Here is an 18,814-nt window from a genome sequence, read left to right on the forward strand (position 1 = left end):
GGGAATACAGAACCTGGCCACCTGGAGGAGGCAAAGACACCCCAGCCAAAGGCTTAAATACCTCCCCCACTCCCCAGTCATTCTTTGCCTTTCGTCACAGGAGGATGGCAGAGAAGTGTCGGAAGATTCGGAGTAGTCTCTTATGGAGGGTTGTACTCTTCGGTATGGGACTGGAGTTTTAAGTAGTCTTGTCAGCCTCTCAGTGAGAACATTGACAAATGTTAGGGTCTGGAGAGGCAGGGAGAGTCTTTCTGCGAAACCATCCAGACTCGTATAAACAACTCCTAAGCAATCAGTGTTGACGAGTTTCACTGCCTGTTTCTATCACTCAAGTCCATGTCGGGTGCGATGCTACAAGACTGTCAAACTTGAGAGGCTGTGTGTCTGTTCCACGGCGATGATTCCGGTAAGATAGTTTCATTTTATTTCATATGATAATGTAAGAATACAGGGTCACAGTGTGACTCCTTTATCTGTATGGAATCAAGGGTTAATATCTCTGGAAGGGGATTATTGAACAGGGGGGATTTATACATGATTTGCTTTATTATGTTTTATGCTGCGACATGTGTGAGATGAGGCTCTGGCAGATGTGGGAATATTCAGGTTTTACTTCGTTTTGGATAACTGCGCAGCCTGTCAGTTTGGCGCGCTTTTCCTCCTGTAGCAAGGGCAGTCCTGCATGGCACTCCATGTGACCGGGTATGGCCTCATTAACTTCCTCTTACCTGGCCGTGAGGTTTACAGGAGAAGAAGCGGTTTCTCTGTGGGGCCTGGGTCATAGGAGGTGGTGAGTGCCCCGGCCATTAGGGGGTATAAAGGTGCCATTTACTTTTTCTATAGTTCATTTTAAAAGTGCAAGCTATGGAGGACTCTGATGCGCTAGTGGGTACTCCCTCTTTACCCAGATCTAATACCTGTTTTTATTCTGAGGAGGCTATGGTATTCCCACCTACTCAATTATGTTCCACATGCCTTGATAAGGTAGTTATGTCTAAAAAGACCAAGATGTTTAGTACCACTAAGCCGTCCACCTCTGAGGGGTCTCTGTCCCATGAGGTGCATTCCCTGCAATCATCTCCTATTACACATTCAGCTGTCCATTGCATGACGAATCCTCCTTCGAGAGGGGCCCTCTTACCGCCAGACTTTTCTGAACAGTTGCAAACGGCAGTGCCTGCGACCTTTAGTGCTTTACCTCGCCCTGCTAAGCACAAGCGAACGTTTAAATACTGCTATCCTTCCCAGGGGTCATCTAACAACTTGCTGGATTTCTCTGATACTAGATTATCCGCTGATGAAGACGCCTCTGATACTTCAGAGGAGGCTCTTTCTGGGTCGGAATTGGCTGCCTCTAGGCCTCCGGCTGCGGAGGAACCAGACTTTAGATTTAGGATAGAGCACTTACGCTTTCTGTTAAAAGGAAGTGTTGGCTACGTTAGAGGTTCCGGAACCTAAGTTACCTGAGGAACCTTCTATTACTCAGCTTGATAAGGTTTATGAGGACAGGGTGGTGCCACAAACTTTCTCGGTTCCCGTTAAGATGGCAAATATTATTAAGAATGAATGGGAAAGACTTTGATCCTCTTTTTCCCCTTCTTCTCCCTTTAAGAAATTGTTCCTCACTCCCAATTAGCGTTGTGGGGGTCTGTCCCTAAGGGGGATGGAAGTACCTCCACCCTTGCTAAGCGCACCACTATCCTGCTTGAGGATAGTTCATCATTTAAGGAGCCCATGGATAAGAAGCTAGAAACTATGTTGAGAAAGATGTTTCAGCATACAGGATTTTTATTTCAGCCTGCAGCAGCGGTTGCTGCGGTGGCGGGAGCCGCTACCTATTAGTGTGACTCTCTGTCGAAGATGATAGAGGTGGAAACTCCCTCTGATGAAATCCAGGAAAGAATTCAGGCCTTGAGGGTAGCTAATTTTTATTTGCGATGCAAATATGCAGATTATTTGCTTGAATGCCAAGACATCAGGCTTTTCTGTTCTAGCCCGTAGGGCTCTGTGACTGAAGTCTTGGTCTGCTGACATGACTTCAAAATCTAGATTGCTTTCCCTTCCATTTAAGGGGAAGGTTCTTTTCAGTCCAGGACTGGGCTCTAGCATATCCACAGTCACTGGGGGCAAGGGTGCCTTTTTACAGCGGGATAAGAACAACAAACCTAAAGGACAGGGTCCTAATTTTCATCCATTTTTGTTTGGATAAATCCCGAACGCCAGAAGCCCTCTGCAAAGCCTGATCATTCCAAGGGAACTTGGAAACCATGTCAATCTTTGAATAAATACAAGCAGAACAAGAGATCCAGAGGTATTGCAGTAGCGCCTTATTTGGATGACATCCTAGTCCAGGCTCTGTCCTGCCGGCTGGCAGAAGACCATTCGAGGGCTCTTCTACTTCTTCTTCAATCTCATGGATGGAATATAAACTTAGGAAAGAGTTCTCTGGTTCCCAGTACCAGAGTGGACACCACACATGCGCGCTTACACACACACACACAGTATCATACCACATACACACACACACTCTCTCATACAACACACCACACACACACACACACACACACAGTCTCATATAACACACCACGCACACACACAGTCTCATATAACACACCACGCACACACACATTCTCATACAACACACCTTGCACACACACATTCTCATACAACACACCACGCACACACACAGTCTCATACAACACACCACACGAGCACACAGTCTCATACAACACACCAAGCACACGCGCACACAGTCTCATACAACACACCAAGCGCACACACACAGTCTCATACAACACACCACGCGCACACACACAGTCTCATACAACACACCACGCGCACACACACAGTCTCATACAACACACCACGCGCACACACACAGTCTTATACAACACACCACGCGCACACACACACAGTCTCATACAACACACCACGCGCACACACAGTCTCATACAACACACCACGCACGCACACACGCACACACAGTCTTATACAACACACCACGCGCACACACACAGTCTTATACAACACACCACGCGCACACGTGCACACTCCTACAACGCACACACAAGTTGCAACCCAGTAAAAATGGTGGTGTGACCCAGCAATGGGTTCTGATCCGTGGTTTTAAGAACCCTGCTATAAAAAATAACCCTCCCCCCCCCCCCCCCCCCCCCAAAAAAAAAAAAAAAAGAAGAAAAACAACCTTGAAAACTCATACTAAACGTAGAATGTTGTATAATTCTAAAATCGTGCTCTTTGGAGAGAAAAAGGGGAAGGTTATACTGTTTTGTTCGGCTGTAGAGGTTTGAAACATTCTCACTTTGTTTCCTTTTGTCTTGTCTTCACAGATGATGTGGTATATGTAAAATATTCAAATGGAGATCCCTGTGTAAAAGGCAGAAAGCTGGCCACTATTATAGAGCTGAAATGTTCAACAACAGTTGATAAACCAACATTTCAAAAGTGAGTTTACGCATCAATTTATTTCTAATTCAAGAAAGCTTAAAACTGGATTGATTTTAATAATTTCATCTCTTTTAGTTGCAAGGGATGTTAAAGGGACAGTATACACTAATTGTAATTTAACTGCATGTAATAGACTAGGGTTGCCACCTCGTTATTAGTTACACATGGTGCAGGGTGTGCGGGGAGGAACATGTATTGTGTTTCTGGACTGCACTATTCATATTCCTCCCTGCACACCCTGCAGCATGTGTAACTTGTAAGTGTCCAGGAAAACATGGCTGAGGTGGCAACCCTATAAATATTCACTACTATAAAGTAAAATATGCACAGATGCTAATATAAAAATCCAGTGTAAATCCTTTTAAAAACTTACTTAGAAGCTCCCAGTTTAGCACTGTTGATGAGGTTAGTCAGGGACACCCACAGAAAGGGGCTGAGAGTAGACCCTCCCCTGCATATGAAAAGGCCCATTATGTAAACAGAATCAATGTGTAGTCTGTAGATATCAGTATACATTTAAAACTCTGGGGCTTGGTTAGGATTCTGAAAATCAGCACACTGTTCTTTAAAAATAATCAACACTATATATTTTATAAAAGCACCCCCAGATGGGCTATATAAATGGCTCATCTACAAAACATTTATGCAAAGAGAAATCTAGTGTACAATGTCCCTTTAACAGTTTAGATAACTATATAAACTTGCTAACTCTAATGGCTATTAGAGGATTACATTTACCACTTCTTAAATAAACTTAGAGACAGTCTAGTATAAATTAAACTTTCATTATTCAGATAGGACTTTTAATTTTAATCAACTTTCCAATTTACTTTTATCATCAAATTTGCTTTTTTCTCTTGGTATTCTTAGTTTAAACTAAACATAGGTAGGCTCATATGCTAATTTCTAAGCCTTTGAGGGCTGCCTCTTATCAGATGCTTTTAAAATCTCTTTTCAACACAAAGAGACAGAAAGTACACGTGGGCCATATAGATAACACTGTGTTCAGGCACAGGGGGTTATTTAAAGGGACAGTATACTGTAAAATAGTTTTTTCCCTTAATGTGTTTACAATTGCTTTTTTTACCAACTGCAGAGTAAAAAATGTATGAAAATTAGCTTTTTAAGGTTTATTTCTGTATATTAAAGCTCTGATTTTGTGTCCTTAAAACAATCACCAATACTTTGAGAGAACAATGGAAAATCAACATTGTATTACCTTATCTCTGCTTTATCACACTGGGAGTGTAATTTCTTCTGCTGGCTGTGTTTACAAAGCTTATCTATAGCTGGTACGCGCGGCCACAAACTTTCAGAATAGGTGGGGATACCACATGCTAAATTAACAATTTCAAATGCCAATATAAGGGTAAAGGAGCTACTTGTAAACAATTTAATACACTCCACCAGGTAAAGTGGATCATTGGGAACAAATTAAAGGGGAGAACATTTTTGAGTAAACTGTCCCTTTAAGATTTAGCACAACACAATGCTAACTGCAAGTCAATAGATAATAAACAGTCACAGTCATGTGATCAGGGGGCTGGGAAAAGGTTCCTAGATACAAGGTAATCACAGAGGTAAAAAGAATATTAATATAACTGTGTTGGTTATGCAAAACTGGGGAATAAGTAATAAAGGGATTATCTATCTTTTAAAACAATAACAATTCTATGGTCGACTGTCCTTTTTAAAACTATTTATTTTGTTAATAACAAAAGTAAAAAAACACTTTATGGATGACAGAAATAAGAGAATCTTAAAATCATTGTTGTAATGCCAATATAAATAAAATGAAGATAAAAGTCAACAAGAAAATACTTTTTATTAAACTCTTGAATTAAATGTTTGTATTAAAGCACCACAAGAACATAAAATATATTGCCAGTTATAATTTGATTGAAAACATCCCAAGGTGTTAAAGGAGAAAATCTACTCCAAAATTGTTATTGTTTAAAAATATAGATATCGCCTTTATTACCCATTCCCTAGCTTTGCATAACCAACACAGTTATATTAATATACTTTTTACCTCTGTGACTACCTTGTATCTAAGCCTATTCTGACCCCTTATCACATGGCTATGTATTTATGATCTATTGACTTGCAAATTAGCCAATAAGTGCTTTGTCAGTCACAACTCCACGGGAGAGAGCACAATGTTATCTATATGGCTCGCATTAACTAGCACTCCCCTGTTGTGAAAAGCTGATAAAAAATCGTGCTAAGAGGCTATATGTAGTGGCTTAGAAAAAGGCAGAAATTTAGAGGTTTAAATGTTATAAAGTATATTAATATAACAATGTTGATTGTGAAAAGCCCCCTTAAAAGATCTCTTTTTTTCCGTAAAGGGAAAGGCGAGAAATATCATAGATTATAGAGATGGTGGTTTGAAATCCTCTTTTGATTTAAAAAATATTATTTTGAGGTCATTGCCATGTTTGGAGTTAAATATTAGTAAAACATAGTTTTAGCCCAATCTTGGAAGCAACAACATGATTCTAAACACCTTAATATGTTATTCACCACAAATTAATGCATAGAAAAATGCCTTTACAACTATTTTAATTGATGGCAGTTCTGCTTTTTACTCCAGGTTTGATGAAGAACTTTGTGAATATCATATAACGTGGGAATCTCGTGCAGCTTGTGCAGTAACTCCAAAAGAAGCACAGATGAATAATGGAGTAATACATCTCGACAACGGTGTAAATGTTAATTTGACTGATATTTATTACAAGTAAGTGAAATTTTGTGTTAATTCATTTTATACGCTCTAGTTTTTACAGGTCTTGCCTATTAAAATATTTATAGGAATCCCTTTTATTTTCCTGTAACATAGTTTTACATTTTCAAATGTATTCTAAACGCATTGTGCTATATTTATTTTATGGGCAGATACACCTCCTCTCCCTGCCTGTTTAGGACAGGGTGTTTATTATTTGTTTGGGCAAATTTAATGTACACAAATATATTCATATGGAGCTGCAGTTAGGTAATATGATCCATGTCTGTGCTGCTATAATGATATTATGGCGGTGTAGTGTCGATGTTGCATGTCTGTGCTGCTATAATGATATTATGGTGGTGTAGTGTCGATGTTGCATGTCTGTGCTGCTATAATGATATTATGGTGGTGTAGTGTCGATGTTACATGTCTGTGCTGCTATAATGATATTATGGTGGTGTAGTGTCGATGTTACATGTCTGTGCTGCTATAATGATATTATGGTGGTGTAGTGTCGATGTTACATGTCTGTGCTGCTATAATGATATTCTGGTGGTGTGCTGTCGATGTTACATGTCTGTGTACGGATGTTTCAGACATGCATCTCATGTCTTTTGTTTATTTTTTTTGTGTTGATACACAATATATTATATTAGCATGCCAATAAATCTTTTTTGGCACACTCTGCATTGAAAAATATATGTTAAAATGTATATGGCGATGCATTAATTGGGTGTTGTTATTGCTTTGGCTTCCGATTTTATTCAGTTCGGTGCTGAGAGGTATTTTTTCAACATATTTCTGGGCCACACTTATTATTTCTCTTGTAAGGGGTATCCAGTCCACGGATCATCCATTACTTGTGGGATATTATCCTTCCCAACAGGAAGCTGCAAGAGGATCACCCACAGCAGAGCTTTCTATATAGCTCCTCCCCTAACTGCCACCTCCCAGTCATTCTCTTGCAGCTCTCAACAAGATAGGAAGTAGCTAAAGAGATGTGGTGCATTAGTGTAGTTTATCTTCGGAGGCTATTTTTGGGAGAAAGGTCTTAAAGGCAGTGGTGCCTTCCGTTTAAGCGCCTGCCTTGTCCCTCCCTTCATCCGTGTATTAAAGCTTTGGTATTGGTATCCCACAAGTAATCGATGATCCGTGGACTGGATACACCTTACAAGAGAAAACGAAATTTATGCTCACCTGATAAATTTATTTCTCTTGTGGTGTATCGAGTCCACGGCCCGCCCTGTCTTTTTAAGGCCGGTGTTTTTTAAATTTTTAAACTATAGTCACCACTGCACCCTATAGTTTCTCCTTTCTCTTGCTTGTCTTCGGTCGAATGACTGGGAGGTGGCAGTTAGGGGAGGAGCTATATAGACAGCTCTGCTGTGGGTGATTCTCTTGCAGCTTCCTGTTGGGAAGGAGAATATCCCACAAGTAATGGATGATGCGTGGACTGGATACACCACAAGAGAAATAAATTTATCAGGTAAGCATAAATTTCGTTTTTGCACTTGTCCTTACACCTCTGGTGAGTTTACTCCTTTTGGTTTCCAGCTGCCAGTATTTCTGCTATTTCACTTATGTTCAAATTCTCTTTGATAATCTGACTATATTTGTCTCATTTAGTCTCATCAGACTCTAGGTTACTGGACAGTAATTATTTCAAAGGATGGTGAGAGTCCACAAGATTATCCCTTGTGGGATATATTTTCCTTGCCCTCTAGTATGTGCAAAACACTATATTCTAGACACTTTGTTGTACCTCACATTCCAGGTATTCCCCTAGACCAGACATCCTCAAACTTGGCCCTCCAGAGGTTTTGGAACTACATTTCCTATAATCCTCAGCCAACTTATATGCTGGCTGAGCATCATGGGAAATGTAGTTTCAAAACCTCGGGAGGGACAAGTTTGAGGATGCCTACCCTAGACTATTGTTTTCTTCTTCTTTGCCTATATAGGAGAAGAGAGCAAATTAAGTGCTCTGATCCTCAGGTTGTTTTTAGGGTTTCACTAACTGATCTGAGACCCATATGCCCCCTCAGGGGGCCTCCTGACAGATGTATCTGCCGGTTCCCCTAGACTACAGTCTGCTGTTTCTTGACAGATCCTTTGAACCATGCTTGCACTTCCTTTGATGGAACCTTCTACTGATTGCAGACTGCCATTCGTGTGTTTGAGGAACAGTTTGCCAGGTAAGTAGAATAGTTACCTTCTCAGTGGCTATTTACAGACACAGGACTTTAGTTATTGTGTTCACATCACCTGGTGGTTGTACAAACATTTTAACCACCTTGGCATAATTTGGGGGGGGTGGGGGGGTTAGAGTTTTTGGCATATTTGGAGTACTGTGTCTTTCAAATAGAGCAAAGTGGTGCAGTTCAAGTCTCTGGACCTGTAGCTGTGGGAGTTAAGGTCAAATCTGGGTATCATGTTTGCTTTTTAGCTGCATGTTTAATATGTAAATCTATCACTGTGGAATGTTGAATTTCTTTCCAATTCTAGGCAGCTTATGTGCTAGTACATCGTCAAAGGGATCTCTGTTGCCTATTTTATGATTCCTGTCAGACAATGTCACGGCTGTGGCCTAATTCAGTCATCAGGGAGGAACTCACAGTTCCTTAGTGATGAGGGAGGTGATGGCATCTTGAGTTGGGCAGAGGGTCATCTTTGCAAGATTCTGCCATCCACATTCTGGGTGTGAACAATGAGGTGGCAGACTTTTCAGTTGCCAGTATCTTAACCGAGGGGAATCGGGAAGTTTTCAACCAAATTGTGAGACTTTGGGGTCTGACAGAGATAGATGTCATGGCCTCTCATTTGAATCACAAACTGCCTCTGTATTGTGTCAGGTCTCTGGACCCTCTGACAAATCTGATGCCTTAGTTGTCCCGTGGTTGTTCAACTTGATTTACATTTTTCCTCCATTTGTGTTGCTATCCATAGTGATAACCGGAATCAAGCAGTAACAAGCCTGAGCAATTCTGATTCCTCCGGCGTGGCTCATTTTGGTTTGCGGCCAAGCACCTTTCTTTTATCAAGATCTCACAACTCATGACATTTGAACGCTTGATTCTGTCTCAGAGAGATTTTTTTGACCAGGTTATTGATACCCTGATTCAGGCTACATAATCTGTTTCCAGAGGTATATTTCATAAGGTCTGGAATATCTCTTTTGCGTGGTGTTCTTGCAAAAGTTATCATTTGAATTCTTTTAGAATTCTTGAATTCTTGCAGGAAGACTGAGATAAAGGTTTATCAGACAGTTTTCTGAAGGGTCAAATCTCTAAAGGGTCAAATGTTGGCTCTTTGTGTTTTGCTAAAATTCCTGGCTTTTCGGGCTTTGTTCAGGCTCTGATCAGAATTAAAGGGACAATCTACCCCAAAATGTTTGTTGTTTAAAAAGATGGATAATCCCTTTATTACCCATTCCCATTTTTGCACAACCAACATGGTTATATTAATATGCTTTTTACTTCTGTGATTACTTTGTATCTAAGCCTCTTCTGTCAGCCCCCTTATCACATGACTATTATCTATGGAATTGCATGTTAGCCAATTAGTGCTGGGTCATGCACAACTCTACAGGATAGAGCACAATGTTAACTATTTTTGGCACACATGAATTAGCAGTGTCTTGTTGTGAAAAGCTAATTTAAAAAATAATGTGATAAGAGGCTGTCTGTAGTGTCTTAGAATCAGGCAGAAATTTAGAGATTTAAATGTTATATAGTATATTATTATAACAATGTTGGTTGTGCAAAACTGGGGAATGGGTAGTAAAAGTGTTATCTATTTAAACAATAACAATTTTGGTGTAGACTGTCCCTTTAAACCAGTTATTTGTTCAGTTTATCCTCATTGAATTTTTAATCTGATTTTGAGAGTTCTTGAAACTCCTCCTTTTGAGCCAATCCATGGTTTAGACCTTCATTTTTTTATCTTAGGTTATCTTTCTTCTTACTATTTCTTCAGCTAGACAGGTCTCTAAGCTTTCAGCTTTGTTATACAATTCTCCTTTTCTGAGTTTTCATAAGTCTAAGGCTATTCTTTTCTTCCTGAGCTGCTATCTACAGATACTATCAATCAGGAAATTGTGGTTCCTTCTTTTTGTCCAGCTCCAAAGAATTCCAAGGATCATCTTCTCCACAACTTGGATGTGTATAAGAGCTTTTAAATATTATGTAGGAAGCCACAAAAGATTTTAGACTTCCTTCTCTTTTTATACATTTTTCTGCGCGTCGGAAAGGTCAGAAAGCTATGGCTGTTTTGCTTAAAGCTTTAATTCGCAAGGCTTATTTGGTTGCAGGGACAACTCTCCGTGTGCACATTCTGCTCATTCCACTAGAGCAGTTACTACTTCTTGGCCCTTTCGTAATGAGGCTTCTATTTATCACATTTGTAAGGCAGCTACTTTGTCTTCTTCACACACTTTTTCTAAGTTTTATCACTGGGATGTGTATGCTTCTTCTGAGGCTTCCTTTGGCAGGAAAGGTATGCAGGCTCTAGTTACGTCCTGCCTTCACTGTTGCTCCCCACAATTCACAATGGTCTTTTGTACTCCACTGCTTGGGTATTGATTCCCACGTGTGATGACTGGTGGACCATCTGATGAAAGAAAACAAAATTTTACTTATGTGATAATTTTTTTTTTTCATGATGATGAGATTCCACGAGCCCCATCCATTCTTTTTGTTCAGGTGGCAGCAGTACTTGTTTGGCACTTCTTTGCATGGTTTTATCTTTCCTGCTTTTTTTCCCCCTCATCTACTTGGCTATATGTATGACTGAGAATCATGGGAAGTAGGAGGGATTTAAAGATCTGATGTGTTGGGTTGTCTGTTGCCTCTTCCTAGTGGTCAGGAAATGAAAATTCCCTTATTTGATGACTAGGAGACTCTCACCATCTTATAAGAAATGAATTTATCAGGTAAGTATACATTTCTCTTGTAAGGTGTATCCAGTCCACGGATTCATCCTTTACTTGTGGGATATTCTCCTTCCCTACAGGAAGTGGCAAAGAGAGCACACAGCAGAGCTGTCCATATAGCTCCCCCTCTAGCTCCACCCCCAGTCATTCTCTTTCCCGGCTCTAAGCAATCGGAAGGGTAAAGTGAATGTGGTGTTAGAATTGTAGTTTTTATTGTCTACAAGCAAAAGTTTGTTATTTTAAATGGTACCGGTGTGTACTATTTACTCTCTAGCAGAAAAGAGATGAAGATTTCTGCAGGGAGGAAGATGATTTTAGCATGTTGTAACTAAAATCCACTGCTGTTCCCACAAAGGACTGAGGAGTACAAGAAAACTTCAGTTGGGGGGAACGGTTTGCAGGTCAGGCTGCAATAAGGTATGTTCAGTCATTTATTTCTAGACAAGACTGTGATAATGCTAGAAAAGACTGATAAGATCCCCATGAGGGAAGGGTAAGCTGGATTCAAAGACTAAGTATGGAATTGCTAGCTTACAAAACAGGGCTAATTTATGCTGGTTGACACAAACAGTTTTTATTGAAAGATATCGTTTTTGTGAGACACTTTGAAGGTTCCTTTGGGTTTCTTTCAGGGGTTGTTACCCACATGGCTATTATTAAAACACTTAGGAGTGATTCTTTAGGCCTCACAGCACCGGAGTAAGGTGGGAGGGGCCTAATTTTGCGCCTCAGATGCGCAGTTATAGTGACTAGAACTTCAGGCTGTTTCACATGGTCCTGCTACAGTTTGAGGACCCATAAGAAGCTTTTTCCCCACAAATCTGACTCCTAAGGGTAGGTAGGGCCACAGCAGAGCTGTGCCAAGGTGCTGAAGTTGTTTTAACCGGTCTGTTAGCTTACTATCAATCCGATTTGGGCATTAAGGGGTTAATCGTTTTTATTTCTAGTTGTGCTATCTTACTAATGCTTTAGGTACATACTGTGAAAATTTCGAAAAGTTTGCTGCATTTTTCACTGTTTTGGAAAATTGTGTGCCTTTTTTATTTCTTAAAGGCACAGTAACGTTTTTTGCAAAGTGTGTTTTTACTTGATTAAAGTGATTTCTAAGCCTGTTTGCCTTACTACTAGTCTGTTAAACATGTCTGACACCAAGGAAAATCCTTGTTCAATGTGTTTAGAAGCCATGGTGGAACCCCCCTCTCAGAATGTGTCCCACTTGTACTGATATGTCTATACACTTTAAAGAACATATTGTTGCACTTAAAAATGTGGCCCAAGATGATTCTCAGACAGAAGGTAATGAGGTTAGCCCGTTAATCTCTCCACAAGTGTCACAACCAGTTACGCCCGCTCAAGCGACGCCTAGCACATCTAGTGCGTCTAACTCTTTTACCTTACAAGACTTGGCGGCAGTTATGGATAATACCCTCTCAGTGTTTTTATCTAAACTGCCCGTGTTACCTGCAAAGCGTGATAGCTCTGTTTTAAGAACAGATTCTGAGCATTCTGACGCTTTAGTAGCCGTATCCGATATACACTCACAACGCTCTGAAATGGGGGCGAGGGATGTGCTGTCTGAGGGAGAAATTTCCGATTCGGGAAAGGTTGCTCCCCAGACAGACTCAGATACGTTGGCTTTTAAATTTAAACTAGAACACCTCCGCTTACTGCTCAGGGAGGTATTAGTTACTCTGGATGACTGCGACCCTATGGTGGTTCCAGAGAAATTGTGTAAAATGGACAAGTATCTAGAAGTTCCTGTCTACACTGATGTGTTCCCGGTCCCTAAGAGGATTGCGGATATCGTTACAAGGGAGTGGGATAAACCAGGTATTCCCTACGTCCCCCCTCCTGTTTTTAAGAAAATGTTCCCCATATCTAACCCCATGCGGGACTCGTGGCAGATGGTCCCTAAGGTGAAGGGGGCTGTTTCTTCACTTGCTAAACGCCAACTAGCTAAGTTAGCGGCAAAAAAAAATCAGGTTTCGCCATTTTAGCGCGCAGGGCGTTATGGCTAAAGTCCTGGTCGGCCGATGTGTCGTCAAAATCCAAACTATTGAACATCCCTTTCAAAGGAAAGACCCTCTTCGGGCCTGAATTGAAAGAGATTATTTCAGAAATCACTGGGGGAAAAGGCCATGCTCTCCCCCAGGACAAGTCCTTCAAGACGAAGAACAAACAAAATAATTTTCGTTCCTTTTGGAATTTCAGGAGCGGTCTCGCTTCATCCTCCCCTGCTGCAAAGCAAGAGGGTAACACTTCACAACCAAGGGCAGTCTGGAAACCTTACCAGGGCTGGAACAAGGGTGTAAAGGCCAAGAAGCCTGCAGCTGCCTCCAAGACAGCATGATGGGGTAGCCCCAGATCTGGGACCGGATCTAGTAGGGGGCAGACTCTCTCTCTTCGCTCAGGCCTGGGCAAGAGACGTACACGATCCCTGGGCCTTAGAGATTGTATCCCAGGGATATCTTCTAGAATTCAAAGACTCCCCTCCAAGGGGAAGGTTCCATATTTCTCGTCTGTCTTCAGACATGACAAAGAAAGAGGCGTTCTTACGCTGTGTAGAAGACCTACATACAATGGGAGTGATCCACCCAGTTCCAATTGCGGAACAAGGGCTGGGGTTTTACTCAAACCTGTTTGTAGTTCCCAAAAAAGAAGGAACTTTCAGACCAATCCTGGATCTCAAAATTCTTAACAAGTTCCTCAGAGTCCCATCATTCAAGATGGAGACCATTCGGACAATCTTACCAATGATCCAGGAGGGTCAATATATGACTACCGTGGATCTAAAGGATGCATACCTACACATTCCTATCCACAAAGATCATCACCAGTTCCTCAGGTTCGCCTTTCTGGACAAGCATTATCAGTTTGTGGCTCTTCTTTTCGGGTTGGCCACTGCTCCCAGAATTTTCACAAAGGTGCTAGGGTCCCTCCTGGCGGTGCTGAGACCGCGGGGCATAGCAGTGGCGCCTTATCTAGACGACATCTTAATTCAGGCGTCGACTTTCCAAAGAGCCAAGTCTCACACGGAAATTGTAGTGGCCTTTCTGAGGTCTCACGGGTGGAAGGTGAACATAAAAAAGAGTTCTCTCTCCCCCCTCACAAGAGTTCCCCTCCTAGGAACCCTAATAGACTCGGTAGAATTGAAAATATTTCTGACGGAGGACAGAAAGGTAAAACTCTTAACTACTTGTCGAGCTCTTCATTCCATTCCTCTGCCATCTGTAGCTCAGTGCATGGAGACAATCGGACTAATGGTAGCGGCAATGGACATAGTCCCTTTTGCACGGATACACCTCAGGCCACTGCAACTGTGCATGCTCAAACAGTGGAATGGGGATTATGCAGATTTGTCTCCTCAAATACAGTTGGACCAGGGGACCAGAGATTCTCTTCTCTGGTGGTTGTCTCAGGATCACCATTCTCAGGGAATGTGGATCATCGTAACGACCGACGCCAATTCTCTTGGGCTGGGGTGCAGTTTGGGACTCCCTGAAAGCTCAGGGCTTATGGTCTCGGGAAGAAGCTCTTCTCCCGATAAACATTTTGGAACTGAGGGCGATATTCAACGCGCTTCAGGCATGGCCTCAGCTAGCTGCGGCCAAATTTATCAGATTTCAGTCGGACAACATCACGACTGTAGCTTATGTCAATCATCAAGGGGGAACAAGGAGTTCCCTAGCAATGATGGAAGTAACCAAAATTATCAGGTGGGCGGAGGATCACTCTTGCCATCTCTCAGCAATTCACATCCCAGGAGTAGACAACTGGGAGGCGGATTTTCTAAGTCGTCAGATTTTTCACCCGGGGGAGTCGGAACTCCACCCGGAGGTATTTGCCCAGCTGACTCAGCTATGGGGCACTCCAGAATTGGATCTGATGGCATCCCGTCAGAACACCAAACTTCCTCTTTACGGGTCCAGGTCCCGGGATCCCCAGGCGGTGTTGATAGATGCTCTAGCAGCGCCTTGGTCCTTCAATCTGGCCTATGTTTTTCCACTGTTTCCTCTCCTCCCGCTTCAGTGGGCTTCAGTGATTCTAATAGCGCCTGCGTGGCCACGCAGAACCTGGTAAGCAGACCTAGTGGACATGTCATCTGCATCACCACGGACACTACCAATGAGGCAGGACCTTCTAATACAAGGTCCTTTCAAACATCCAAATCTAATTTCGCTGCGTCTGACTGCTTGGAGATTGAACGCCTAATTCTATCAAAGCGTGGGTTCTCTGAGTCGGTTATTGATACCCTGATTCAGGCTAGAAAGCCTGTCACCAGGAAAATCTACCATAAGATTTGGCGAAAATATCTTTTTTGGTGCGAATCCAAGGGTTACTCATGGAGTAAGGTTAGGATTCCCAGGATTTTGTCCTTTCTCCAAGATGGATTGGAGAAAGGATTATCAGCTAGTTCCTTAAGGGGACAGATATCTGCTTTGTCTATTCTTTTTCACAAACGTCTGGCAGAGGTACCAGATGTTCAAACGTTTAGTCAGGCTTTAGTCAGAATCAAGCCTGTTTATAGACCCGTGGCTCCGCCATGGAGTCTGAACTTAGTTCTTTCAGTTCTGCAAGGGGTTCCGTTTGAACCTTTACATTCCATAGATATTAAGCTTTTATCTTGGAAAGTTTTGTTTTGGTAGCTGTCTCTTCTGCTCGAAGAGTTTCTGAGTTATCTGCTTTACAGTGTGATTCACCTTACCTGGTGTTCCATGCGGATAAGGTAGTTTTACGTACCAAACCCGGTTTTCTTCCTAAGGTTGTGTCTAATAAGAATATTAACCAGGAAATTGTTGTCCCTTCTCTGTGTCCTAATCCTTCGTCGAAGAAGGAACGTCTGTTACACAATCTTGATGTGGTTCGTGCTTTAAAGTTCTATTTACAAGCAACTAAGGATTTCAGACAAACAACTTCTTTGTTTGTTATCTATTCTGGTAAGAGGAGAGGTCAGAAGGCGACCGCTACATCTCTTTCCTTTTGGCTGAAAAGCATCATCCGTTTGGCCTATGAGACTGCTGGCCAGCAGCTCCCTGAAACAATTACTGCTCATTCTACCAGAGCAGTGGCTTCCACATGGGCTTTTAAAAATGAGACTTCTGTTGAACAGATTTGTAAGGCAGCGACTTGGTCTTCGCTGCATACTTTTTCCAAATTTTCCAAATTCGATACTTTTGCTTCGGAGGCTATTTTTGGGAGAAAGGTTTTACAAGCAGTGGTGCCTTCCGTTTAAGGTACCTGTCTTGTTCCCTCCCTTCATCCGTGTCCTAAAGATTTGGTATTGGTATCCCACAAGTAAAGGATGAATCCGTGGACTTGGATATACCTTACAAGAGAAAACAGAATTTATGCTTACCTGATAAATTACTTTCTCTTGTGGTGTATCCAGTCCACGGCCCACCCTGGCTATTAAGTCAGGTAGATTTTTTTTGTTTAAACTACAGTCACCACTGCACCCTATGGTTTCTCCTTTTTCTTCCTAACCTTCGGTCGAATGACTGGGGGGTGGAGCTAGAGGGGGAGCTATATGGACAGCTCTGCTGTGTGCTCTCTTTGCCCCTTCCTGTAGGGAAGGAGAATATCCCACAAGTAAAGGATGAATCTGTGGACTGGATACACTACAAGAGAAAGTAATTTATCAGGTAAGCATAAATTCTGTTTTTCTTCTTTTAGATATTTACAGGGGCAGTGTAAAATTGGTTTCCCTTTAATGTGTTTGAGTGACTTTGATATACCTGTTATATAATACATTTATGGAAAATTGTTTATTTTTCTATATAAAATTGCTGTTTCTTTCATGTAATTAACAAGAGTCCATGAGCTAGTGACGTATGGGATATACATTCCTACCAGGAGGGGCAAAGTTTCCCAAACCTTAAAATGCCTATAAATACACCCCTCACCACACCCACAAATCAGTTTTACAAACTTTGCCTCCAAGGGAGGTGGTGAAGTAAGTTTGTGCTAGATTCTACGTTGATATGCGCTCCGCAGCAAGTTGGAGCCCGGTTTTCCTCTCAGCGTGCAGTGAATGTCAGAGGGATGTGAAGAGAGTATTGCCTATTGAATGCAGTGATCTCCTTCTACGGGGTCTATTTCATAAGGTTCTCTGTTATCGGTCGTAGAGATTCATCTCTTACCTCCCTTTTCAGATCGACGATATACTCTTATATTTACCATTTCCTCTACTGATTCTCGTTTCAGTACTGGTTTGGCTTTCTACAAACATGTAGATGAGTGTCCTGGGGTAAGTAAGTCTTATTTTCTGTGACACTCTAAGCTATGGTTGGGCACTTTATTTATAAAGTTCTAAATATATGTATTCAAACATTTATTTGCCTTGACTCAGAATGTTCAACTTTCCTTATTTCCAGACAGTCAGTTTCATATTTGGGATTATGCATTGAATTATCATATTTTTCTTACCTCAAAAATTTGACTTTTTTCCCTGTGGGCTGTTAGGCTCGCGGGGGCTGAAAATGCTTCATTTTATTGCGTCATTCTTGGCGCGGACTTTTTTGGCGCAAAAATTCTTTTCCGTTTCCGGCGTCATACGTGTCGCCGGAAGTTGCGTCATTTTTTGACGTTATTTTGCGCCAAAAATATCGGCGTTCCGGATGTGGCGTCATTTTTGGCGCCAAAAGCATTTAAGCGCCAAATAATGTGGGCGTCTTATTTGGCGCTAAAAAATATGGGCGTCGCTTTCGTCTCCACATTATTTCAGTCTCATTTTTCATTTGCTTCTGGTTGCTAGAAGCTTGATGTTTGGCATTTTTTTCCCATTCCTGAAACTGTCTTATAAGGAATTTGATCTATTTTGCTTTATATGTTGTTTTTTCTCTTACATATTGCAAGATGTCTCACGTTGCATCTGAGCCAGAAGATACTACAGGAAAACCACTGCCTGCTGGATCTACCAAAGCTAAGTGTATCTGCTGTAAACTTTTGGTAGCTATTCCTCCAGCTGTTGTTTGTAATAATTGTCATGACAAACTTGTTAAAGCAAATAATATTTCCTTTAGTAATGTACCATTGCCTGTTGCAGTTCCCTCAACATCTAAGGTGCAGAATGTTCCTGATAACATAAGAGATTTTGTTTCTGAATCCATAAAGAAGGCTTTGTCTGTTATTTCTCCTTCTAGTAAACGTAAAAAGTCTTTTAAATCTTCTCTCTCTACAGATGAATTTTTAAATGAACACCATCATTCTGATTCTTTGGACTCTTCTGGTTCAGAGGATTCTATCTCAGAGATTGATGCTGATAAATCTTCATATTTATTTAAGATGGAATTTATTCGCTCTTTACTTAAAGAAGTACTAATTGCTTTAGAAATAGAGGATTCTAGTCCTCTTGATACTAATTCTATACGTTTGGATAAGATTTTTAAAGCTCCTGCGGTTATTCCAGAAGTCTTTCCTGTTCCTAATGCTATTTCTGCAGTAATTTCCAAGGAATGGGATAAATTGGGTAATTCATTTACTCCTTCTAAACGTTTTAAGCAATTATATCCTGTTCCGCCTGACAGGTTAGAATTTTGGGACAAAATCCCTAAAGTTGATGGGGCTATTTCTACCCTTGCTAAACGTACTACCATTCCTACGTCAGATGGTTCCTCGTTTAAAGATCCTTTAGATAGAAAAATTGAATCTTTTCTAAGAAAAGCTTATCTATGTTCAGGTAATCTTCT

General features: G+C 41.4%; 1 protein-coding gene across 1 annotated transcript in view; it reads left to right on the plus strand.

Annotated features, from left to right (window-relative positions):
* Positions 1 to 18,814, plus strand: part of IGF2R (insulin like growth factor 2 receptor) — a gene marked incomplete in the record, with an annotated part of 598,770 nt that overhangs the window by 538,275 nt on the left and 41,681 nt on the right. The window contains 2 exon segments of the mRNA XM_053711175.1: positions 3,351 to 3,465; positions 6,065 to 6,208. Of these exon segments, the coding sequence (XP_053567150.1) occupies positions 3,351 to 3,465; positions 6,065 to 6,208 (259 nt within the window).

This window comes from Bombina bombina, chromosome 4, assembly GCF_027579735.1.
Source record: "Bombina bombina isolate aBomBom1 chromosome 4, aBomBom1.pri, whole genome shotgun sequence".
Taxonomy (NCBI): Eukaryota; Metazoa; Chordata; class Amphibia; order Anura; family Bombinatoridae; genus Bombina; species Bombina bombina.